Source organism: Micrasema longulum, unplaced genomic scaffold, assembly GCF_059751315.1.
Source record: "Micrasema longulum isolate JH-2025_06_02 unplaced genomic scaffold, ASM5975131v1 h1tg003140l, whole genome shotgun sequence".
In the NCBI taxonomy this organism is placed as follows: Eukaryota; Metazoa; Arthropoda; class Insecta; order Trichoptera; family Brachycentridae; genus Micrasema; species Micrasema longulum.
The window spans coordinates 1-27647 of record NW_028280236.1 but is presented as its reverse complement, the minus strand read 5'-3'; the positions used below and the strand labels follow the sequence as shown (position 1 = coordinate 27647).

Genomic DNA, 27647 nt, shown 5'->3' with positions numbered 1-27647 from the left:
TATCGGTAAAATTTAAGAGGAATCGCGGTTCTTACAATATATGTACAATATTAATGCTTAGAGCGGTGAACAATGAATCTGAAAGAGAAGTAAAATTGATACAGGACTTTCAAGATTTGATTTCAGTCAAGGAGGAACAAAAACAATTTTTGTAACGTTGCGTACAAGAACACAGGAAGCTCTATCTGGAATGTATAAAGTTAACATTGAAAATAAAATATGCAAAATAATGTTTTTTTTAACGCAGTAATAAATAATAAATATATTGAATTGGTGACTTGGCAAGGGGAAAAGAATCCGATGTTGGTTTTATAATTTCCCACAGCAAGGACAGCATTGGTACGCCAATTACGGTGAGATACACAAAGGTTAATCTGAGCAAGAATATCATGGGCATCTATACAGTTAGATATTAATTTGTGCAAGAATATCAAACCAACCAAAATCCCTCTGAATTCTAAACTAAAGATATGAAAGTACTCTAGACGATCATAATAGTTAATTATGAAAATATTTGATCCAATTCTAAATATTAACGATTTTAAAAATGTACTTTCCACTGATTCAATCCCCGTTATATGAATATTATAGATTCTATTATAGAAATAGATAAATTCAAGCAAGCTACGAAAAAATGATTTTTACAATGTTATTGCAATTTTTAGGCTTTTGAATGACTTGGATATTCACAAAATAAATCCACAGATTTAATTAATTCACAGAAATGTGACCAATGTGATTGTTGAATTTGAGTTTGGTGTCTTATTGCAATAATATTTTTTATTTATATAATTCAGGCCATGAAGAAAAAAAGATAGAAAGTTTGCGTCTTTGATTTCGCAAAAAAAAAATGCCCCTTATGGCTCGGGACACCTTAATGTACCTACATTAAAGCGAATGAAAGGCGGAATTACATACCGACGCGTTGTAGAAACTTCGAGTAGTATTATGTAGTTTTATCTCAATGAGTTTTACCTCAAATTCACCTAAAAGATTACATTTCAACAGCTTACTTACATCCTTGTTTGTCAACTCCATACTACCCTTCGTTACATTAGGGTCGGTACCAGGATTTTTCCGTCCTGCGTGTTTCAGTGTTGAATTATTTTGTATATTCAAACTACTATTTTTATCCCCCAATAAAATCTGAACCTCTGCTTTGGATTTAACCGATGCTGACACGATTTGAATTTTACGTTTTTCAGGTATGTGCGATATTACAATAGACAATCCTTTCGGTAGTGAGGCGAGTAATCCATCGGAAGTAATCAAATAGTTCGATTTGTAAAATATAACCGACTCTTTTTTAGTATTCGAAAATGTGAGTAATCGATTTATAACGGTAAAGTTTTTTCAATCCATAGACATAAAACTAAAATCAATGTTTGAAAGTTAGTGAGTAAGAAATAAGAAAATGCACGACGATATTTAGTGAAATCAGTATGCTATTTAAAAAATATTAAATACGTAGATTTAAAAACATATATTTATATATATATATATATCACACATAAATAATTATACATGCTCAGATGTATCATGGTTTCAGTAAGTCATAACTCAACATTACACATGTTTCTTTGCAAAAGTATTCGAAGTAGACATGCAACGCCATATTACTCTGATGTTTTAATTATTTATTTATTTATTTACAAACGACGTTACTTTTTTCACATCCAAAAATCTTCTTATGCATGCGCACCCGAATATTTAAACTGAAATAAATCTTCCGGTGTTCATAGAACTTGGTTGTGTAATTTTTTCAGTTTTAAACAAACAAATCTCTCCACAAATGTATAGTTTATGCTACGTTTTTGTTTTTTTATTGTGCGTTTTATAATATCAATTATATAGACATAAATTAATTTTATATTTACATAAATACGAAGTGTTTAAAACTGTCTGTACATTTTGTTATTTCTCTCTGTATATTTATGTCTTCTTTGTATATTCTCACATGTAAAAATGTTTTTTTTTTAATATATTGTTAATTGTCCTCGGCACGGGTAACCCCAGTGAGGTCACATTATTTTTATCATTAATCATTATTTATGATGTGAAACAAAATTCATGAATAAATAAATAATTTGTGCTCTCGTGAATTTTATTTTTTGTCTATGATTTTGCAAAATAGCACATCGCTTAGTTTGAATCAACGTTTTGCACATCTACCAATTCCATTAATCGACTAATACTACTAATACTAATGCTTGGTAAAACAACCGGTTATCTTAATACTTTATTGAATATTCGATTACTATTACGCATTCGCTTCACTATTAAGCTTATAAGATGCTTTTAATGGAAAATTCGAATTTGGCGTAAAATTTGATAAAAATATTCGGTCGTTTTTATCGCTTTACTGGAACCATTTTATTACTTTGAGATCAATTCCACATTTTTGGTGCTAGGAATAAAAATCATCTCTTGAGATAAACTTTTCTCCGTCTATTTGCCCTGTCAAATTTTTACAAGGTTCTTTCACAGTACTTATTATGTTGCAAATATTTTCATGATAAAAATCCATCGGCGCACGAGAGGATTTAGATTTCTGATAATAATAATCTTCCCGTTAAAATTGGCATTTACGTCGTAAGAATTTATGATTTATTAGCAATAAGTTCACACGAACGGGATTTTAGGACCAAGTATTCAAATTTTGCGCAAAACATCGTTCAAGCGTAAACTTCATATTCAGATCGTGAATACATTCAATAATAATTTTTGATGTTTGACGTGTATTTTTGTATTTGACCTGCGTTACGTTTGTATGTGCATTCATATTTATTTATTTAATCTAATATAAAATACAAATACATAGTTAACAAAAAGGTTTATACAATGGGTACGGTACATTAAATACATTTTTACTTTTATTTATGGATGTAGCCACTCCACTGGCCCACAGGCACGTTCCGGAGTGTCAGTGTATTATTTCTTTCATACATAATTGTACATACTTTCACATCAATTGTGTAAAAATTCAAAAGAAATAAAATAAAAAAAAACACACCTACATCGATAAAACGAAAAATGATTTTCAAGAAACTAAAATTATATTTTTATATATGAAACATATTGCTCAGCTTCCTGTCTAGTCTTTTTAGCAATCCATTTATGGACTCTAGCTTTGAAAATATTATTTTTCATTTTGTTAACCAATATGTCCTTGCTTAAAAAGTGGTATGGCTTAGAGGCCAGAAAAGTATAACATATGTACATATGTACACATAATATTTATATGCACGTGTAAGGACATAATATATCCGATATTTTAATTATCGTATTCAACGGAGGCCCTGTTGTACACAATAAATGGTGACACGTATTCAGAAGGTCCAATCTTTGTACATATTTTCTTCTTTACATAACGCGCAACAGCGGTACTTTATTTGCGCGGATGGATCTCACACAAGTACCGCAAGCTTTCATTCCAGCCATCATTGTGGCTCCTCTCCGAACACCTCCGATATAAAATGCAAGCGTTTCTGATTGCACGGACGAATTTGATTCTTTAACCCTAGTCTGTCGCACACGTTTCACATGTTGCATACGTGTTCGAATGAATTTTGTATAAATTGCTTCGTGGCCCGCTGGTCAGCGCCGTGGAAAATGGTCGATCTTGCGTTGGTTGCTGCAAAATCACCACTAATGAAAAGGACTCCTCGAGCTAATACACAATTCTACTGTCATTTTTCGGTTTCGGCCAAAAGCTGGCCGAAACCTGCGGTCGGTATGAGTCGGATTATACTCGGCTGTACTCGAGTGCCGCTTCTGGCTCCTGACGTCGTGACGCGGCCGCGTGATCTGTGACCTGTGACCTTTAGTTCGTTTCAACTTTCACATTACTAATAATATATTTAAAAATAGGGATATTGGATTGATATCCATTCCAATAATTAGTTATTGGATTGGCATTGTCCAACATAAAAAATAAAAACTACACTGATTTTGTGATTTATTAACTATGGTTATTAGTTGTAAGATCTTTCACATTCATATTTTTGTAATTCCTTTACAGTAAATAAGTTAACGTTCCTATAGCGTACATTTAAGAACTGTTATATCATATATAAGTTATATTTATAACATAACAAGGAACCATAAAACGCAAAAAATAAACAAATTTACTGATTAAATTTATGCGTTTTATTTCATTGTGTATTTTATTTATCACTTATTTTAATAAATTCGTTAGGTTTAACAAAAAAAACGCCTAATGTTGAGCGTTTTGAAGATACTTTAAAATAAGTCAAATAAATTTCGATTTATGTTTCGGCCGAAACTAAAACAGAAGCCCAACTTCGGTTTCAGCTGAAAATCTTGTTTCGGCCGGTCACTATATAGCAAAAAAACCCTCTAAATACAAAGTTTAAATAAATAAAGCCTTAGTTAAACTTGCACTTTAAGGTGCATAACTACAATTGTTAGGAACCTGGGCAGGTATCTAATTAGTTTAAATTTTAATATTAATACTAAATAAATAATAATAAAATATCTTGTGGAAAACTTCATTTACCTTTCTGATCGTGGTCTTTCACTTCGCTCTTCTCGGGAGAAAACCCTGTCCATTCCTCGACATAGCACATCATTTTTCAGCTATTCCTTTTCCGTCCAAGCCGCTAGACTTTAGAATGAGCTACCTCTTCATATAAAAAATGCACCTTCTCTAGCCATTTTTAAGAAACGCCTGAAACATTATTATATTTATTTATTTATTTATTTAACTTTTTGTACATAATGTTATTTGTACATTGGTGGGCTTATTGCCAAATGGCAATTTCTTCCAACCAACCGATAAAATAAAAGTTTTATTTTTATTATTCAAGTTACAGAACATATTCAATAGAGAAAAAAAAAAGAATAAAAATTTAAAGATATATAAAAATAGAAATAAACGTATTTGTTTATAAATTACCTTAAATCGAAACTATTACTCAATGGGAAAAAGGAAAAAAGAGGAAAGAGGAAAAAGGAAAGGAGGAGATATTAAGGAAGAGAAAGGAGATGTTTCTTCAGACGTGATTTAAACAGAGATAATGTAGTAACATCTTTGATGGTGGATGGGAGATGATTCCACAGTCGAGCCGCATGGACACTATATGAGTTAGAGAAGAAAGAGGAATTGTGTATGGGTATTAAAAGAGTGCCTTGAGAATGAAAACGAAGAGGTAAACCATGAACTGATAAGCGTTGAAATTTTTCACACAGGTATATAGGAGCGTTAGGACTATGAAGTACATTGAACAGAAGTGAGAGGGAGTGATAGTCTCTCCGCTGTCTAATTTTGAGCCATTTCAGTTGCCTACGATAATCAGAAATGTGGTCATATTTCCTAAGACCAAAAATGTACCTTATGCATGTATTCTGAAGTCGTTCAAGTTTATCGAGTTGCTCACGCCTGAAACATTATTATATTTATTTATTTATTTATTTATTTATTTAACTTTTTGTACATAATGTTATTTGTACATTGGTGGGCTTATTGCCAAATGGCAATTTCTTCCAACCAACCGATAAAATAAAAGTTTTATTTTTATTATTCAAGTTACAGAACATATTCAATAGAGAAAAAAAAAAGAATAAAAATTTAAAGATATATAAAAATAGAAATAAACGTATTTGTTTATAAATTACCTTAAATCGAAACTATTACTCAATGGGAAAAAGGAAAAAAGAGGAAAGAGGAAAAAGGAAAGGAGGAGATATTAAGGAAGAGAAAGGAGATGTTTCTTCAGACGTGATTTAAACAGAGATAATGTAGTAACATCTTTGATGGTGGATGGGAGATGATTCCACAGTCGAGCCGCATGGACACTATATGAGTTAGAGAAGAAAGAGGAATTGTGTATGGGTATTAAAAGAGTGCCTTGAGAATGAGAACGAAGAGGTAAACCATGAACTGATAAGCGTTGAAATTTTTCACACAGGTATATAGGAGCGTTAGGACTATGAAGTACATTGAACAGAAGTGAGAGAGAGTGATAGTCTCTCCGCTGTCTAATTTTGAGCCATTTCAGTTGCCTACGATAATCAGAAATGTGGTCATATTTCCTAAGACCAAAAATGTACCTTATGCATGTATTCTGAAGTCGTTCAAGTTTATCGAGTTGCTCACAGCTTAAATCAGTCATGGAAACATCAGCGTAATCTAGAATGGGTAGTAGTAATGCTTGTACAAGAGTGCATTTAGTACTAATGGGTAAGAATTTTCGCAACCTTCTAAGTGAGTGTAGACTGAAAAATATTTTGCGGCTTAATTCATTAGTATGAGCTCGCCAGCAGAGATGTTCATCCATCCATGTTCATCCATATTATATATCCCCAGAATCCTGAATCCTGAGTTTTACTGATTTTTTTTCTCTCTTTTTCTTAAATATGTATTTTTATCCCTTTTTTTCTTTCCTTGATTCCTGTTTCTCTCTCCTTCCAAACACACTATCTGATCCCACATTCCCCATCTTTTACATTTATAACATTATGTATTTTATTTTTTTATTAAAGTTTATATGTACAAGCCCTGTCTCCCAATTAAGAAACAACTGTTATTTTTAATTAATTAGGTTTTTTTTAATTTCATGTACATACATGGTACATACCTATCTTTTGGTAGATATTGACGTTTTTTTTAGTCCAAAATTTTGACCGTTTTTTTTTTTTACCAATCTAATTTTCGGTTGGCTGAAAGATATTGCTTTTAACAATAATTCCGCCAAAGCAATTATTCTTTGTACTTGAAGTTTTAAATAAATAATCATAAATAAATAAATATTGAAAATAGAGCTTTTATTTATTAATCCAGCAACTGGAAGACAAACAATGAACTTTTGATTACACGCAAAGGGAAAAATAATTTTCATATTCTTTTATCAATGAATATGTGATATATTCTGATATTCTGAGAATAGAGATAATTTCCAATCTAGTAAACATTTTCGATATGAAATGATTTCAACCTTATCGTAATAATACGCCGCCGTCTGCGAATTATGATATTACTCTAAGGAAATACCTTATTTTGTGATTATTATTATTGGGAATCTACCTTTTTAGGTATACATAGCACCATTGACATATTATTATATAAATATGTCAATGGATGGCACAAAATAATGTCATGTCTTTATTAACCAAAACATAAAATATACTTATTCGCAATGAAACTATCAATCAACAATCAGCATATTTCAGATAGACGAGATTTTTAACAAGCTTTTATGGAAGTCTAGACATTTACCTACAGGTACATAAAAGTTTATATAAGTACCTACATATAGGTACATATAAGTTTTCTGTGGTTTTGCGAACATCCTCTCTGTTTCAGTAGTTGACAACAGAAAATTATTACTAATAATCTATCAAAGCATCTCAAACAGCATTATTCGTAACTTCGCAATAATGTAGATATATTTTACATTATTTTAATACAAAACTTGTATAAAAATTTATTAAAAATACCATAATGACATTTAGGATTATTTTCATTTTGATTGAAATGTCAACACAAAGCACCGCACCGTGACAATTTTTACTACTAATGAATATTGCCAAAATAGGCCACGTTGAGGGCCACGTCGCGTCGAGCGCCACGTATCCTATATCATAAATCAACTGTATAATATTAAAGAAAAATAGACCTTAGGAAAACATGTTCGAAATTCTATTTTTCAAATTAATAATCTTCAAATAATATTTGCAATATGCAAGCTAACTTAAGAAAGGAAAAACAGCAACAGGATTTTAAGAATTTAAATGCAGTATTCATGTGTATTTGCATGCAGAAATAAGCGGATGTAATCTGCCAGTTTCTCAGTTTACTGCCAACGAAATTCTTCAATAATCCCTGTTTTATGTGTGCGTAACAATAAGCTTTCATAAAAAATCGTTCTAGTGCGCCTACTAACACAAACGGAATTTGTGTGTTTACTTTTTTCACCTCTATAGGTAAACTATCACATTAACAAAGGATTATTAAACATTCGAACCCACGAATGGAAAGAAAAAATATGAAACGATTCTCCATTCCTATCCCTAGACACCGAAAGTCAGATCTATCCAATTTGATTGACTCACTGCCAACAGCCACGTCGAATTTGTTAATTAGGGCCAGATCAAATTCTTGCACCTAAAATATTGTTTACATCGTTACAAATTTTTCTTACAAGTATTAGGGATTTATTTGCTTTTTCTAAAGTTAATGGGCAGTTATTTATTGTAAATACAGTTGTTTACACTGAATTTCGGTGATATATGTTATTTATATGTTTTAGTTGCTTGTAATATTTTTATATATATATCAGATATCGCGATTTAACTTATGCTCTAACGTAAAACCTGTGAATTTTCAAAATATTTTATGGCGTTCGTGAATCTTTCGTTGGTACAACGTCGAATTGAGGTATTTTTATTTGTAAATAAACATCCATAACATGCGTATTGTGTTTTGTACATTCCATGGCAGACTTACTTCTCAAATTTCTATTTTGAAGAACTTAAATCCCGCATAAAAGACGCATATATGTAAGATAAGAATGAACACAAAGTAAATAGCACGCGAAGTAGACTTGGGAAGAAAATCAGTCTTACGTCTCAGGTATCTCCTTATTTTAGTAATATGGTTCACTACGGAAAAAAACCCCTTGAAAATAATTTTTGTTGACTAAATTGGGAATAAAGCCCAGAATCTTGTGAATAACATACCATACGAACAACTCTTATTTATTAGCATTGTTTCTTAATAATTTGCTTTAAAAATTTTATGTTTTATAAGGCAACGTTTTATTTGTACTTCTTTTATATGAAATACCAAATTTTCTCGTTCAAAATAATGTGAGTTCTTATTTGATGATATTTGCTGGCAAGCTTTTGCCGTGGGTAAATAAAACTTTAGTCATTTCAAAAGCTTTCCATTCATTTCAAATCGTACAAATTTTATTATACCTTATTTACATAACTCGACACTTTCATGGAGTATAAATACATATTATTCCGCTATAGAAGTACGGTAGATAACAAATGACAGTGTCTGGTGTTCGACGATTTTACTGTTGGTGAAAATAAGATTTATCGTATTCCGTAGAATCGATAATGTTAAACGACCATGTATGTAAAACGTTGCATGTAAAACGTCAAAAATCTATGTCGCAATATCGTTTTTGAATTACAGTGAAACTTCTATCTATCGTTCCTCGAATAATCGTTTTCCCGGATGTGTTGTTTATATCTTCCAACTCTGAAATAATTTCCCATAAAACATCCAAAAATTGATCGCATCGATCGTTTCTCTATCCACCATTTTACCGCATTCATCGTTTGAATTACGATGCGTATTCGACATATTTTAATATTTTGTGTATGTTCTAATGCCCAGAACGTTCGAAAGAGAAAGAGAGATATAATGACAATTAGAACAAGTTGAGGTTTCTGAAGATGATTGGCTAAGACTTGAATTTCAACAATTTTGTCACAATTGACGACAATATCCCAACGTGTGGGATAGAAACTATCGAAAGCTGGTGTGACGCAATGTTGAAGGAGACAGCTGAAGAGGTCGATATTGATGAAGATAAGCCGCCGCCTGTACCTTCATTTCCAGAAGCATGCACTATCTTCGAAAGATTAAAAACATTCTACTTACATTCAATAACTGATGCCAAAAAAAATATTATTTGCAAAGCCGAAAATATAGTGTTCACTTACGGGAATAAAACAGGAAAAAAACAAAAGTCGATGAAAGATTATTTCCAATGCAATATACTTAATATTTTTTTTGTTTTTGTTCTGCTTTCTAATTTTATTTAAATACATTTATTTACACCTGAAACTTTTATCTTTTATAGAATTTTAACCTGCCAATGGTAATGCAGATCGCCAGGGCGGTATCTTTACTCGATCTTATCTCCTTGTGCATAGACCTCTTATTCCCGCATTCATAGTTTATTTCAAGAAGTCCCTTTAAAAACGATAGATAGAGGTTCCACTGTATTTTCTTTACTTCGTAATGTGGTGGTTAGCGCATTTGAATATCTTGCATAAGGTTCCGGATTCGGTTTCTAACAATATTGATATAATCTAAACATCACATTTATTTACAAAGTTGTTTTTTCGCTACAAAACTTCATAGTCCTTAAACTGGCATGAGACTGATCATTTTGCCTTCATGTAATAAATGATCGATGTAAGCTGCGATTGATTTACTGACCATGTGCTCACAATCATTACGAATAGACGCAGATAACATTTTAGTACAATTAAGTAGTTAATGTATGTACTGTACATTTAAAAATAACATACGTAATTAAATTATTAAATCACTACTAGAAACATCTTATTTCTTAACCAAAATTGTCCTTTTAACACAACAAAACGAATGCGTGACGTAATAAGACAACATGCAAATTACTATTCTAAGTAATATTGTTATGTCCAGATTGTACTGGTCTTCAAAGTTTATAGTTAAGTTCCAACTCCAAACTTCTACTGTGTAAATTTGGCATAATAATACTATTTGCTTAATGTCTTATCTTGGTAAATGTCTCTTGGAAATGTAAATACCTAGGGAAATACTAGTGAATATATTTGTGTAAGTATGTACGTTTGCGTTCATTAACTGTAATTATTCAAAATGAATCCGATTTACAGCTTTTATTTCGTGTACTTGATCTGAATTGTAATTTTCTTGAGGCGTTCATTGTTCCGGTAAACATATTCATAATATATAATGTAGGCATGGACAATGAACAACCTCTTTCTAGTCTGGGCCAGATTGCCAATTTTCTTTCGAGTTGCAGGCTGGAATTTGTAAAAACGCTTGTGTGTAATGGCCCTTAGTTATAAGCTATATCTTGATACTACTGAATAAGACATGGTATCTTTTGGTCATAATAATAAAGGATTAAGAACCCTTTTCGTCAAAAATATTAACCAAAAAAACTTCCATAAATCACACACACGTTCGATTTTTTCAATTTATGAACGAATTTTGATGTGATCAAAACTTCACATTTCTGCAAGCCGGATCAAAACTTCACACGGGCCGAGGGGTTGCTTACATGTACTACGAACAGTTAGATGCTGCAAAAATGCGTCATCCCATCATATCGTATTAGTGTATTAAAATAAATCAACAGTGTAACAATAAAATATTTTTAAAAGCTACGAATCACCTGTTTATTGACTGTAATTTTCTTTCATTAGAAAACATCATAATCTTATTATTATTATTTTAATTTTAAGCGAGCAGCTTAAAGCTGATACGCTTAAATCTATTTTAACGAAAGCTAGTTGTTAGCGCACTTCAACTTTTCCGAAACAAATCTGGTCCATTTTTGAACCCATTGAGACTACACATTGAGATCAGCTCTTGTGGCCGCTTATTCCAACCATCAAGAACCCTATTGCTCAGGAAATGCTTCCGTGGATTTAGATTGAATCTCGTTTTCTCCAGTCTTAGACTGTGGCCTCGAAGACAAGATATATATTGTTTATGTTGTTTTATAAATCGGTTTGTGGTCATGTGGCTAGTGTCTCGGACTCACGGACCAAAGGTCTGTGGTTCGAATCCCACTCTACCCAAACTTGATTCCATTTTCTAAAAGTGAATTATTTACAACTCGTTGAAAATAGCCCTCAAAATTAGATATTTGGGTGAATCATAAGAACGCAAATATTTTTTATTTTTTTTAAATGTTATTTTCCCATACTAAAACTAATTATATAAAAATATGTTCAGTAATAGAAGAATTCAAACAAAATTAACATGCAAAAATGTAGTAAATTTATGTGTACACGACAAGGCAATCTAAAATTTATTTGAATTTTTACTTTTTCCACCACATTTTTTTCTGCAAGATTTTTATTGGAAATAACGAAAAACATTGTCATATAACTCACTAGAATATGTGTAAAATATATATTTTTGAAATAACAGTAACAGTCGGACAATAATAATATTGTCTGACTTCTCATCTTGTGGTTCGTTAAGCTAAGCGTGAAAAAAATTATGATTGATAACATTGTAATTATTTTCCTATCCGTAGCCAGTAGTATATAGACCACTGAATTAGCGCTCCAATTCCAGCGTATCTTGATCTTTTTTGTATCATGGAAGATAAGGTGATCAGCTTCAGGTATCGGTCCAGGGCTGGTATTCCGAACCCAATTATAGCGCGGTATAGTGCGTTTTTACGTTCTAAATACGCATTATAGCGCGCTGTAAACGCGTTCAAAATACCAGCCCAGGGGTGCTATCCTGAACCACTCTCGTGGCACGAGAAAATAGTTTTTATCGTATATTTTGTATGTAAATACACAAGATAATACGGCCACGAGAGCGTTTGAAATACCGACCCAGGAACAATAAAATATTGCAATGTAAAACCACAATTAAATCAACGCTTCATTTATTTATTAAGGAAATCAGAGTCTTAATGTACAAGGTACAAAAGAACAATTTAAAAAAATAAGACCAATTATAGATTTCACACTAATTTATTATGAATGCAGGAGGAGAGGGGAAAAATAATTGAATTCTAAAAAAGTAAAAATATGGATATTAAATAAAAAGTACATAAAAGGGAGAAGACATTGTATAGCTCCAACTCTACTTTCCTCCCTCTCTCTCTGCTTCCATGAACATTTATATTTCTTTGTAAAAATTCAAAACCAATAATAATTAATTAGATGCAGGTAGTAGATGTACATATGAATGAGTATAAATTATGAGTTGAAATTAAAAATGAAAACTAAAAAGTTAAAATTGAAGTTAAAATTGAAGCATTCCAACCTTCTCGGGAATCGAACCTGAGATCTCAAGCATGGTTGGCGAATGCGCCAACTACTAGAATATAAGACCGACTTATGCCCTCTAAATTCCTCTTTCAAGATTTCACCTGAGAATAGCTAATCAAGTCGAAAACACTCGTTCAAGGTTCGGTCATATTTCTCACACATAACTTTGTTCCTCATCAGCCTGAAAATAGACTAAACAAATGGATTCTATATCACATTATAAATTATAACATAATATTCAGCTCATCAATAATTAACATATTACAACAGAGATGAAAAACATTAAAGAGAAGGTAATATAGAAGTCTAGGCATCTACAGGGCTTATGATCTGTCAATGGCTGGTTTAAGTGGCCACTTTACACACTGTGTAACATTCACCATTCTGCCTATATTTGAACATCTATATTCCTTCAATTCTTTCATCTGTTGATGTTTGTGAAGTTAAAGAGCTGAAATGACCTTTATTTATGCAGATGAGATTCATCTAATTGAATTATTTCACCTACATATTAGGCAACGCCTGAAAATGTTATTTTTTCAATTTCTATACTTCTCCATGGACCAGGTAATTTATCAACAATATTTTGAGTTTGTCCAAATTTTTGTAGACAAGTACTGGATTCAACTCCCTGGGGAGCTGTTTATATTAACATATTACTACAGAGATATTCAATTAGATGAATCTCACCTGCATAAATAAAGGTTTCAGCTCTTTAACTTCACAAACATCAACAGATGAAAAAATTGAAGGAATATAGATGTTCAAATATAGGCAAAATGGTGAATGTTACACAGTGTGTAAAGTGGCCACTTAAAACAGCCATTGACAGGTCATAAGCCCTGTAGATGCCTAGACTTCTATATTACCTTCTCTTTAATGTTTTTCATCTGTGTTGTAATACGAGAATGTTAATACAAACAGCTCCCCAGGGAGTTGAATCCAGTCCTTGTCTACAAAAATTTGGAAAAACTCAAAATATTGTTCATCAATAATTTGTTGATCTAATTCATATATTTTATCGTCCTCAAATTGAGGTTTGTTGTATAAGCTCAGTACTTTTTGCATTTAAACAAATTTCGGTACCTAACTATAAGCGATTTTCCCACGGGGATATTTCTAACTAAATTTAGTTTACGGAAAGACAAATTTGTTGTTTCCAAGTGTCAGTTTCCACGCTACAAGAGGAATTCTGCATTATTTACCGTGTTAGTCCTTTAAATAGGAATAATTATTGTACTAATAAAGCAGAGATATTGCGCTGTGGGCTTATAATGTTAAACATCAACAGGACATGTTGAATATTATGTACTCAAGTACTTACACCCTACATAATTACATATCATGTCTCTTGTAAATTGACGATTGTTTTCAAGCCCGGAAATATTATTTTTGTCTACGTCTACCGAGAATATTATTTAATTCTAACAGCAATTTAACACAATTTTATCGAAATTTTAAATGATCAAACCTGTTTTATAATTTTACCACATCTCTTATAATAAGTGACAAGGTGACAATCGAAAAATCTAAAAAATGTGACATTTTAATTTTGTTTTGTAATTTTATATTGGTTCGAGTAATGTTATCAGCTATGACTGAGGTATTCAAAATTATTAGATTTTATTTTTTAATGTATTTTGTTATTATTTTTGATAAATGACCATGTCATTCCATATTATGTAAAATATTGAGTTGTCTACATATACACAAGGTTTTAAATTAATCATTAATTGTAATTATTAATTAAGAACCGGATTGTGGTCCTGTGGCTAGTGTCGCGGATTCACGGATCAGAGGTCCTTGGTTCGAACCCTGCTCTACCACAACTTGGTTCCCATTTTTTCATAGGGAGTTATTTACAACCCGTTTAAAGTAAACCCCAAAATTGAAATATTTGTGTAAATCATAAGGACGCAAATATTTGTTTTTTCAACAATGTTTTGAGTTTAAATTTGAATTTTTTTTAGACAATGACTGGATTCAACGCTCTAGGGATCTATTAATATTGACATATTACAACAGAGATAAAGAATTTTAGAGAAGGGAATAGAAGTAAAGTCATCTACAGAGTTTATGGCCTGTCATTGGCTGGTTTAAGTAGCCACTTTACACACTGTAACATTTACCATTCTGCATATATTTAAACATCCATATTTCTTCGAATCTTCCATCTATCGACGTTTGTGAAGTTAAAAAGCTGAAGTTCTTCATCTCTGTTGTAATATGTTAATATAAACAGCTCCCTAGGGGGTTGAATCCAGTCTTTGTTATCCAGTATTTATTATAAGAAATTGTATTTACCATCGTTAGAATTGACTCCATAAGTCCGTCAAATAAATAAAAAAAAAAAAAAAAAACGTCAACAGATAGAAGATTTGAAGGAATATAGATTATATAGGCAGAATGGTGAATGTTACACAGTGTGTAAATTGGCCACTTAAACCAGCCAATGACAGGTCATTAGCCTTGTGGGTGCCTAGACTTCATTATTCCCCTCTTTAATTTTTTTTTTTTATATCTGTTGTAATGTTTTTTTTTTTTAGTAATTTATTCTTTATGTCTATCTCTAGGATATTTCAGTACCAAGAAAATATAGTTCTAACCATGATTGTTTTCTTGCAGTATACCTGTCTCCATGAGAACCAGTTCCATTACTTGTGTGAGGAAGCTGGTGGGGCTGTTTCCCTTCCGAAGGCCCGAGGAGATGATGCTTGGAAGGTTTACTTCGATGAAGCCCCAGAAGAGATTGTGGACGAGTTCGCCATGAGATATGGAATCGAGTCTATTTATCAAGCCATGACGTAAGTCCTAAAAAATATTTTATTGTAAACTTGATAACTTTTTTATGCAAATATAATATCGTGTTCTGCGAAGGACACAACGAACAGTTATGTTATCATCATTATAACGATCAGGTGATTGATAAGAAAGTCAACAGTGGAAATGAAATATTCCTAACCCCACGTGTTTAAATAAACAAAATGATAGTACAATTGAAATCAATAGAAAAAGAATATGTATATAAAAACGTAAGAATCACTCCAAAATATTAGGTATATACAGAGTTTTTTTTGTTAATGAAAAAAATAACAAAAACTTTATTTGGCTCTTCAAGGCTGCTAAATTTATTTATTTAAGCTTTTTGTATGTAATGCTATTTGTACATTGGTGGGCTTATTGCCAAATGGCAATTTTATCCAACCAACCAATAAAATAATAGTTTTATTTTTATAATTCAAGTTACAAAACATATTCAATAGAAAATAAAGATTAAAAAGCTAAAGATATATAAAAATATAAATAAACGTATTTGTTTATAAATTACCTTTAATCAAAAATATTACTCAATAGGAAAAAGGATAAAAGAGGAAAAGGGGAGAGATTAAGGAAGAAAAAGGAGATGTTTCTTCAGACGTGATTTAAATAGAGATAATGTAGCAACATTTTTTATGGTAGATGGGAGATGATTCCACAGTCGAGCCGCATGGACACTATATGAGTTAGAGAAGAAAGAGGAATTGTGGATGTGGTAGAACGAAGAGGTAAACCGTGAACTGATAAGCGTTAAAATCTTTCACGCAGGTATATAGGAGCGTTAGGGCTATGAAGTACATTGAACAGAAGTGAAAGGGAGTGATTGTAAAAATTAGTTTAAAGGGTGCTTAACATTTTAATTTTTAAAAAACGAGTTGAATATAAATTGTATCTTTTTTTCAGACACTTCCACTGCCTTTCTACCAAGTATCTGTGTGCCGGAGTACCAGCAGTGATGAGCACACTTCTGGCCAATATCAACGCCTACTATGCTCACACTACTGCATCATCAGCTGTGTCTGCCAGTGATCGCTTTGCTGCTTCCAACTTTGGAGTATGTCCATTGCATAATTTAACATGGCGATTTTGGAATAAAAAAATATATTTAATTAATTCATTTCTGCCTCGGTACAGGCTAATTTATTTAGTCAGTTAATTGCGAAACAAACGTCTGGCTAAAAATAACAGTATTCAATTAAATAAATCATTTTCATGTTTTTTGTTTCATTGCCAATAAAATCTGTATTTTTTTAATGGATCATACTTATAAACCCGGTATAAAATTGCTCCTAGGCGTAGTGGTAAAATAAGGATCGAAATACCATCTATATTATTGTAGAATAAGAATGGAATTACCTCCGTTATTTTACCACTATGCTATGGCGTAACTTTATACCAGCTTTATAAGTAAAAACTCTTTTTTCAGTCTTTTTCTTAGTTATAATACAATATAATTAAGTATTCCTTTTATTCTTAAATATAGGTGTAAGCATATACAAACATAACAGATAATAAAAAACCTTGACAGGATTCTCAATAAGCAATAAATAAAACAAAAAAAGAAACAAAACAAATAATAAAAAAAAACATAATATTTCAAAAGTTAAAAAAGGAAAAATGTTTTTATAATGTATTTTCACCATCTTAATTTGGAGGCAAAAGCAGATGGTGTATATATTTATTACCAATAACTAATATTAATATCTCGTTAAAAACCAGAAAAATAGCAATGAGAATAATAATATTATGGTATACTAAGATTAACCCTTATTATGGCAACCAATGAAATAGTCGTATGTTTTATTTTAATCTCCTCTGTTCTGATCAATTAAGCTTACAGTGCATGTGAAACATCGATATACATATAAAATACATAGACATGCCCTATAGAGTAAAATATTTTTAAAAGTAGTGACACGAAAACATATCCATGGTTACTTAGTTCTGTTTAATTATAAACCAGGGCTGCATTCAACGAGGATGCACGTGCTACCAAAAGTTGAAGGATACTAATTTTTAGTATTGATAAAAAGTCAGTATTTTAACGTTAACAATCAAAATTCGTTTTTGGTGGATCCCAATCAGGTTCATTCCTTAAATTCCTTTTAATTTCGACCGATTTATTTCTTTTCATTGGATTTTGGGGAATACAAAAATAATATAGACTCGCGTTTATTACACTTAAACGCATTCCCATTAGTGCATCACTGTAACTAAGAGCTTCGCAATTGCGCCGCTAGGCGCAGTTTGACGTTTACAAAAAATAATATTTATATCTGAATATTAATTGTTTTGAGCTTTGTTAATCACTCATAAACAAATATTTATCAAATAAAAGTTAAACAATCCTTTTTATAACGTTTATCCGAAAGGTTTTACGCGTTTACATGACACAAATACGGATTTTTGTTTCGATTCTAAACGTCACGCCTAGCGGGGGCGGTCGAAGAACGACTAAATACGCGTTGGGCATGACCGAGCGTTTGGGCATGAGTTAAGTGTCTTCATTTTTGAGGACTAAGAGTATGTCTATGTATTAATATACCAATGATGTCAAAAGATTTTTTTTATAATTATTTTTAAAAATATTTTTTACCACACAATTTTTTCATAGCCCTTTTTAACGAACATTGATGTATTTAAACTTTTGATTTAAATGCAATAATATCCTGTACAGTGAATAAAACATACAAATAACAATATACTTTCCGTATGTATTTTGGGCAATGTCATTTTTTGGGACAAATAAAAATATGTATTTATTTATAGAAATCGGCAGTATTACATAAAAATGACATCCTATTTCAAGAAAAACTTATAATTACGTGAAATAAACAACAATCATGCAAAATAAACTTACCTTTATTGGAAAATAATGCAGATTGCAACTATCTCACCTTTCCCTATTGTTTTAATTACCAAATTACTCGAGCCTGCATCAAGTTCTAACTTAACAATATTTAAAAGGACAGTCACGGGCGTCTTCCATTATTTCTTGTTTAACTAATAATATTTTAAAGATTTATGTTGAATATTATTTTCGTTTTCTTCTGTTGATTGTTTTATTGTTGATTTTCAGAAAGAGAAGTTTGTCAAATTGTTGGATCAACTTCACAATTCCTTAAGGATCGACTTGTCCATGTATCGCAATAACTTCCCTGCTTCGAGTCAAGAAAAATTGATGGATCTGAAGAGTACGGTGGACCTCTTAACCAGCATCACTTTCTTTAGAATGAAGGTACGAACAATTCAGATTATGATTTGATATATTGGTTGTTAACATAAGTTGTGTCCATTTTTTTCCAAATAAAGAAAACATGAGGACACAACAAAAAAAATACAATAAATTTTATAATAATATATTCTCCTTCACGTGGAATAAAGAATAGTCCAGAAACCGCATACACGCATCAAACAGAAGGCGATTAAACTACTCCTAAAGGAGTAGTTTTACGTTTTGACTATTAGGTTGTTTGTAGACCTCGCTCAGTGCGCAACTCCCGATTTGAATTCAACTATGCCGAGTTGTGTCGTTTTAAAGTGTAGAAATACTGTTGGAATCAAAAAGAAACAGAATAGGATCACATTTCGTATGTACGTAGCAAACGCATGTGTAAGTAGCAAATGCATTACTTACAAATTTAATTACTTTTCCATCTGTCAGATTGTCAAATAAAAACAAAATGGACATTTTTGTTAGTGTTGCCAGGGTAGTCAAATCGAAAATTGGACCTCTCGGATTAAATAACGCTATAATGGACATTTGACCGACATTATCATTAAAACATATTGGCATAAAATATTATTTAACATGACATAAAAATATCCGCTTTAAGTAAAATAAAATTTGTTTTTTTTAGCTCAAAAGTTCATTAATTCAATTACTCTTATTAAATGACCCTTTACTTATCTATTATGTTGTGTCAATCAATGCTTCCGCGTGTACAATAAAATATTAGAAAAATTAACAAATTGCTTTTTTTATATAAAATTATCTTACATTTATGTTCTGATTATATATTTCGCGATCTGGCAACATTGCGCGTTGACTACGCACACGCGCGGGGGGATTTTTTAGCACAGTCCGATGTATTTAAATATGATTCTTCGCTTCTTCTGGACTATTCTTAATTATATGCTCCTTCATTATTTTACAACAAATTAATTCTTAGCATCTTCACCGTACACTGAACAAATATCGCGACCAGCTTTGGCAGTTTTATTTTGTTTGAACGTGACCAGAAGGTGTCGAAAATGCTCACTTTCGTCTACTTGACGTTCCATGATGATGGCTTATAATCGAAAAAAATATATGTGTAACATAAAAGCGAACACAATATCTTGCAATCAGAAATTTTCTTTCGAATGATACATAACCTTTACCCATAGAATTAAGAATAGTCCAGAAACCGCATACGCACATCAAAAAGAAGGCGACTCAACTACTCATAAACGAGTAGGTTTACGTTTTGACCCATTAGTTTCTTTGTAGACGTCGCTCAGTACGCAACTCCTGATTTGAATTCAACTATGCCGTGTTGTGTCCTTTTAAAGTGAAGAAATACTGTGTAATTAGCTAATGAATGTGTATATAACAAACGCATTACTTAAAAAATAAATTATTTTTCCATCTGTCAGATTGTCGAAAAAACAAAATGGAAATTTCGTTAGTGTTGCCAGGGTAGTACATTTTTTTACCCTATTTTGCTCATCTAATGAGAGAATTAATGAAAATTGAATCTCGAATTAAACAACTCTGTGGTGGACGTTTGACCGACATTATCTTCAAAACATCAAATATTATTTGACATGATATAAAAATATTCGTTTCATGTCAAATAAAATTCGTTTTATATTTTAAGTTCAAAGTTCATTAATTCAATTACTCCTATTAAATGACCCTTTTCTTACCTACTCTGCTGTGTCAATCAATGTTTCCGCGTGCACAATAAAATTTTAGAGAAATTAACAGATTTCTTTTTTTACGTTACATTTGTGTTATGGTTATATTCTTCGCGATCTGACAATGGCTATTCTTAATTCTATGTCTTTACCATTTTTTTACGTTTGTTCTCATTTTTGAATTTGGAAAAAATATTGTTTTTTAAAAAACTTATTTTTATTTTAGGTACAAGAACTTAGCAGCCCACCGAGAGCATCTACAGTTGTCAAGGACTGTGTCAAAGCTTGCTTGCGTTCGACGTATCAATTCCTCTTTGAGAACTGCTATGAACTTTACAATAGAGAATTCCAGGTAAAGCAGCTTATGCTTTTGAAATAATGTCTTTATTCTGTATAATATTTTCCAGTTGGAAAATACGTGTTAGAATGTGAACAGGCTTGTCAGTCAAATATACGAATAGGGGTGGAAATACATGGGTTCAACTAGAGCCACATTCTATATTTGCATATATCGTCAGAAAAAAATCTCTAAATTACAAAGTTTTTTTTAATGTTTTATTTTTATTTTTTATTCATATGAAGATTCATATGACATAAAAAAGAACGCATCCCTAACTCTATGAGGCCTGTGTTGAGTTGGGATACAACATAATTAAAAGTGGAAGCATGCATATTATTAAAGAATACCTACTATAATATAATATATTATAATACTAATATTTTATTATTTTATTTGATTTTTACATTTATTTTTAATTTTTACTGAATGTGTGCTATAATTTTTGTTTCTAAATCTTGGGTAAAAAGTACTGTATTTATTAATTTATTTATGCTTTATTATGTTAGTTCATAAAATCTTGTACGCGTTTTTTATGAAACAGTGCTTTATGATTTTATTGTTATATTAATATTTTTAAATAATTTATCATTTCATTTGATTTTTACATTTATTTTAAAAGTTATTTATATTTCTTTTGAATGAGTTGTATAATTTTTAGGTTTTATTTTTATTTCTAAATCTTGGGTTAAAAGTATTGTATGCGTTAATTAAACCAAATATGTTTATATTATATTTTTTGTAAAGGGCATTTTTGCCGTTTATATCAATAAAATAAAAACAAAAACATACATTTTAATAAACATCTGGATAACACGCTTAGTAGTACTATGGTATATATAAATCTAAGCAATGTCTCGCAGCTGTCTCCTACAATGGTCTCTTCCCTTAAACAAAATCCAAAATTGTACACTTCTCCTGAAAATGGTTTTTATTTTGGAGAACTTAATTTGTTCATCCGGGACATTAAACATTCTTGGTGCCACAAAAGAGAAATTTATCTGAGCGAAAGTCGTACGTGTTTTTGGTAATAAGTAATTCAAATTACAGGAAGACCTGGTACGAGCGTTCTGCTGGGATGTCCTCTTGTAACGACATGACCGGAAATGTGTCAATAGCTCTTTTAAAAAAATATATTTTCCAGTACCTTCATAAATTGAAACAATGTCTCAGGTGGGACAGATCGAAGCATTTCTCCAAGTTTTTTTTTTCATTTATTAAAGGGTTCATGATAGAAGCCGTGCAACCTCCCCGGCACACTATAGCATAGGAATTGGTATAGGACTGGAAACTTTGAGAAGCAAGTTATAAATGAATTTATGTAATTTTTTGAGCATTATCAACTAGTAAAATCATCAGAGGTGTAGTTTCAAAGTTATCGTCTATAAACACCCAATATTTTAATTTTTTGTGTTTTCTTGTGAAAACCATTAATTTCATTTGCTTTTTTTTTTCGAAATCTCCCTATTGAAACAATTTCATTCGTAAGTATGTATCATGTCCAAAATATGTTGAAAAAACTTTTGTTTTGTGACAAGCCCACCCCCAAAAAAACAAATACTAGTTTTTATTAAGGGGCCTGTACATTTCTTACACATACCGAGGTCCCTAATTTCGGTTTCAAGAAAACCCACTTTCTGCAATCGACGTCCGTAACACATTATTTTTAAACTTCGTAAATGGTATTATCCAGTACTCATGAGAGTTATTGAATGCGAAATCATTTTTTATTGCTCCTCAATAGAGACAGAACAATGGTGTTTTATTTTACAGGTGGATCCCAATGAGGCAAAGCGTGACCCAGCTGACCATGGACCACAACTAGATACAGTGGACTTCTGGCACAAACTTATAGCACTGATTGTATCTGTGATAGAAGAAGATAGAAATAGTTATGCACCTGTATTAAATCAATTCCCACAAGAGCTTAATATTGGACAGGTAATAAAAACTATTTATTCATTATAAAAAATTGATTTTAAATTTTGCACTTTAGATAAAAAGGGTGTTTACTAAAAAATTCTGACATTGAGTTAAATATACTGAATAAATTATGAAAAAATCTAAAAAAAAAAAACATTGTTCTAGCTTTGTGATTGAACCATTTAATGGCTTTAAGACATACTTACATTAACACTTATTTGAACGGGGTCATTCTCAAACAGCGTAATATTTTGACTTGTATTTTCTTTATGACAATCGAGATTTTATCTGACAGATGTTATAGCGATTTTTGATACAAATCTATTATAAATATATATGACATATCGGCATTGTTTTATATGGTGAAAATAAAAACAAAAATATCAATAAAGAATTAATTTGGAAATTCTGCTTTTTTGAGTTATGGTCCGCCATATTTTTATTTTAGTATACAGCAAACGGTGTGAATTTGTTTTTGAAATGGGACTGCTCCATGTAGGTTCTACAGTGCAGATGATGAAACACCTTTACACATGTTATGTGAATACGATACTTTATATCACAAAAAAAACCACGTCTTGGATCATTGACCGGTTAAACCTGAGGATGTGAGAGCACTCGCCTATCCTAATAGCCCGATAATTTTAGGACTTGGGCCTGGAGGAGGAAATATAAAAGCATTCATCCTGTACTCAGTTTTTAATTCATTAATAAAAAAATTAAAGCCTGGGTAGCCTCTTGGTCATGCACAATATATATATATATATATATATATATATATATACATATATATATATTTGTAACCAAATATAGGATTCACACATTTCAGTTTCAGTGCTGCAGAGCAGCGTTTATTTTATAATTAAAAAATACATAAAATAATTTGTTACCCACTAAGTCTAAAGACTTTTCGGTGGGACACATTTTTTATTTATTTTTTTATGACAGGTTTATATTACATTTATTTTATTTATATTTTACAGATTTATTTCTGTTACCTCTTCATAATGTCGTGATTACAAAATAAAATTTTACCAGAAAAGAAGTCTCAGAATTCTTGAATAGAAATTATAAATTAACAATAAAACACTGGTGACACTTTGTGCTAGAAAGATGGCAATTTTCATTAAATCTCATTTATGTTCATCCTAGGTAATCACTTTGACGCGTCCAATCACCATTATATAAAGTTCATTAACATTGGCACATGATACTCACCTTTCCTGGATTTTGATAATCACATCTCCGTGCATTTTATGATTACGATACGAACTACATCAGTTCAATTAAGTGCCTTTTGTCTCATCAACAATTCAGTGATGAAAAAGGTTATATGCAAACATAGTTCTAATACAAATATTTTATTTATTTCAGCTATCTGCAGCCACAATGTGGTCTCTATTTGCTGTGGATATGAAGTATGCGTTAGAAGAACACGAACAACACCGCCTTTGCAAGTCCTCCGCATATATGAATTTGCATTTCAAGGTACAAAAATACCCTAACATGACATATTTTAATAGCATTTAACTTCCATTACAATTTATTTTATTCTTAATTCTAACAACGCTCCTCCTCCAGGTTAAATGGCTACATACAAACTATGTGAAAGACGTCCCTCCATACTGTGGCGCTGTACCCGAGTATCCAGCATGGTTTGAACCATTTGTAATGCAATGGTTAAATGAAAATGACGATGTCTCTCTAGAATATCTCAATGGAGCCTTCAACCGGGATAAAAAAGATGGGGTAAGTCATTATTTATTATTGAAAATTCAACAGATAGTTATTGAATCCTACGATACACATAAAAAAAATAACAAAGTCTATTTAGAGATTTCTGCGTAATTTGTAAAATGAGAAACGGTGCATAGTTTATATTATTTTAAATATGAAAATATATATCCTTGAATATAGAACACCAATATCGGTCGCACAGTTACACATTATATTAATATGGCGAACGGTACAGTGTATTATGTACCTACTTATTACTCTAGCATATGCATACAATGCGGCATCATATTATGAGCTCCTAATTCAAGGCATAACTTAAGTTTGATTTTTTTTTATTCATAAATCATATAACACCGAGTATTTTACAAAGCATAATACATATAAATTACACTCCCAGGAGCTACTACAACTCAATTCGTGTGTAGTGAACTTTTTGTTTGAATGAAATAATTGATTTGGCTTACCACAGTTTTGTTGTAAGGTTGCGTAAAATTAAATGAAAAATTCACTTACATTGTTCTGAGATTATACGAAAAGTGATTAAATTGAGTACAACACTGAATGAATTAACCGTGACATGAATTTGTATTATGTAGGTATTTGAAAGTCTTAGAAAGAGCAAAACCCAAAACGAACTGGAGTCAACGAGGGACTCGTAGAATCTAAAGTGCCCCGATAATGCCGATGTCATGCAGATCTAGTCTGCGCTTTACGCGTGGTGTTGCAAGCGGCTAAAATACAGCGTAGGAGTGCGTGCTCATGCGGGACTTAAATAATATTATCATTTTTTTAAAAAGAAAACACAAATTAAGAACAACAAAGAAACAAAGCAAGTTTAGCACCTTTATAGCTAAATATAAGACAACAAAATAAAAGCCAAAAACTTTTTCTTACACAGTTAAAATAAACATATAAAAATGCTTTTAAGAATGGAGTTAGTGGTAAATCTAGAACTAAGGAAGATGAGGTCTTTAACATCACATGTTATCAGACGATGCAGCGATGATTTGAGCATATCTATCTTAATTCGTAGAGCACCTGGATGCCTGAGAAATGTCATGTGGTGCGATAAATACATGCGGATTGGAAGCAAGATTTGTGGCCACACTTATGATTAACCGTCAAATGGTATATAAAACTGTTTAAAAAACGGAAAAAAACTAATACAGTTTGAGCCAGATATAAAGCAAAGTTTAAACGAATACAAAAAATAAAAATTCCCAAATTAAGTACTCTCTAGGCGGTAAAAAAGATTCAAAATACCACCCCAGCTAATACTCCCACTTTTCTAATAATATTTATACATAATAATAAAACCTGTATTTTAAACATTTTTCTCTTCCTTTTTTCAGTTCCAAAAATCGAGTGAGCACGCTCTTTTCTCCAATTCTGTGGTAGACGTGTTTACCCAATTGACTCAATGCTTCGATGTTGTGTCGAAATTAGAGTGCCCTGACCCGGAGATTTGGAAGCGGTACATGAAGCGTTTTGCCAAGACAATTGTTAAAGTTCTGATAGCTTACGCAGACATTGTGAAAAAAGAATTCCCAGAACATTTGAAAGAAGAAAGAATTGTAAGTATCAAAATTATTATGTATGTGTCTAATATAAACAAAAGCATAAATTATTTTCATTGTGTTTCGTAGAAATCAAAAGTGGAAAAATTATAAGCTGGCTTCAAATAATAATTTTGTCTAATGAATCTGTAACTTATTTAGGATAATTTTATTTCTGATTTTTTTATCTTGCAACTTGATCTGAATTCTAAACCGGAATTCTCTGCAATCAATTCATCCGAATTATTATTTTTTTTTAAATTGCAACATTAATCATCTTACCATGAATGGATTACCAACCGATTTTTTAAAAATACAGGACTGTATACTATCCGATGACGAATTTGATGCTATGAGAAATAAGATATAAAAATGTTTTCTTACACGTAGTAAAAATTAGAACATTTAGTTGTAGGGCAAAGTTTCTCGAAAATGTATAAAAAAAAATTAAAAAAAAAAAAAACAAACTACTTTACAACGTCACAGATTTAAGTAACTGCGTGTTTACATTAACTTATTAATTATAGTGTTGTTATGTTGTCGTGGCAACCGGCAACAGGTTTCTAATTTTCGGGGTAGCCATGTTTTTCGAGGTTTAGCATGTTTTAACGTTCAGCTGGTCCAAATAATTTATTTTTATAATTCTACAGGGTACAACTAAATATCAGAATCACTCACCGACCTGGGCCCGATTACAATGGAAGTTAACAGAGTAATATTCGACTGTCTTTGAAGTAAAATCAAAATTAATGTACAAAATTGTGTATATTTGAATGAAATTTTTAATATATTCATCGGTAACGTGTAATTGAACATGTTTAGGAAAAAAAACGTTTGCATATTATATTTTTCACACTGAAAACTTAATTTTATTTTGTAGATAAAATTGAAGATAACTTTTAACTATCCATCGGGGCTCTGCATTCATGACGTCGGGGGTGGTGTAGTTGTAGATGTAGTTTTAAACATTTCAGTGGGGATTTTCAAAATCACAAAATTTAAAAAAATCACAGCGACGATAAAACAATACACATTTTTTTTTCCATTGCCATTTTTTTTATATTTTTAAACCACCGAACTGCCTCATTAATCCAAAACACTCTTAGATTTTTAATCAATTTAGCAATATTTGCTACTTGAGTGTTAAAAAAATTACAATTTTTACTGAAAATTACTTTAAAAAATTAATGGTAAATGTTTGCAGACCATATTAATTAAGAAGTTATGTTCTCATTTATTTTATACGTGATTATTTATATTCGATGTGTTATTTCCAGGCATGTATTTTGATGAACAACATCCAGCAATTACGCGTGCAGTTGGAGAAGATGTTTGAGCAGATGGGTGGTGCAAGGCTTGAAACAGATGCGGCAGATATTTTACACGACCTTCAACAGAGTCTGAATGCATCTCTTGACCACCTCGCTGTGTTGTTTGCTAACAGGTTCGATATTATGATTCGAGTGTTTGAATAAATTTATTGCCTTTAATTAGAATGTAAAATTTGAGATTCGTCTTTCTTCTTCTCCTTCTTCAGGCTTATTCTCTCCACTACAGGCCTCTTCCAAACGTCTCCATTCTTTCCA

General features: G+C 31.4%; 1 protein-coding gene across 1 annotated transcript in view; it reads left to right on the top strand.

The window, feature by feature from the left end:
• Nucleotides 1-27562, top strand: part of LOC148271051 (protein unc-13 homolog B-like) — a 41498-nt gene extending 13936 nt beyond the window's left edge. Inside the window, exons 4-12 of the mRNA XM_088241892.1 lie at nucleotides 15415-15593; nucleotides 16510-16660; nucleotides 18686-18844; nucleotides 20735-20860; nucleotides 22619-22786; nucleotides 24143-24256; nucleotides 24350-24517; nucleotides 25858-26079; nucleotides 27339-27562. Of these exons, the coding sequence (XP_088098018.1) occupies nucleotides 15415-15593; nucleotides 16510-16660; nucleotides 18686-18844; nucleotides 20735-20860; nucleotides 22619-22786; nucleotides 24143-24256; nucleotides 24350-24517; nucleotides 25858-26079; nucleotides 27339-27536 (1485 nt within the window). The 3' untranslated portion in view covers nucleotides 27537-27562. The remainder of the gene's footprint in view (nucleotides 1-15414; nucleotides 15594-16509; nucleotides 16661-18685; nucleotides 18845-20734; nucleotides 20861-22618; nucleotides 22787-24142; nucleotides 24257-24349; nucleotides 24518-25857; nucleotides 26080-27338) is intronic.
• The last annotated feature ends 85 nt before the right edge of the window (nucleotides 27563-27647 follow it).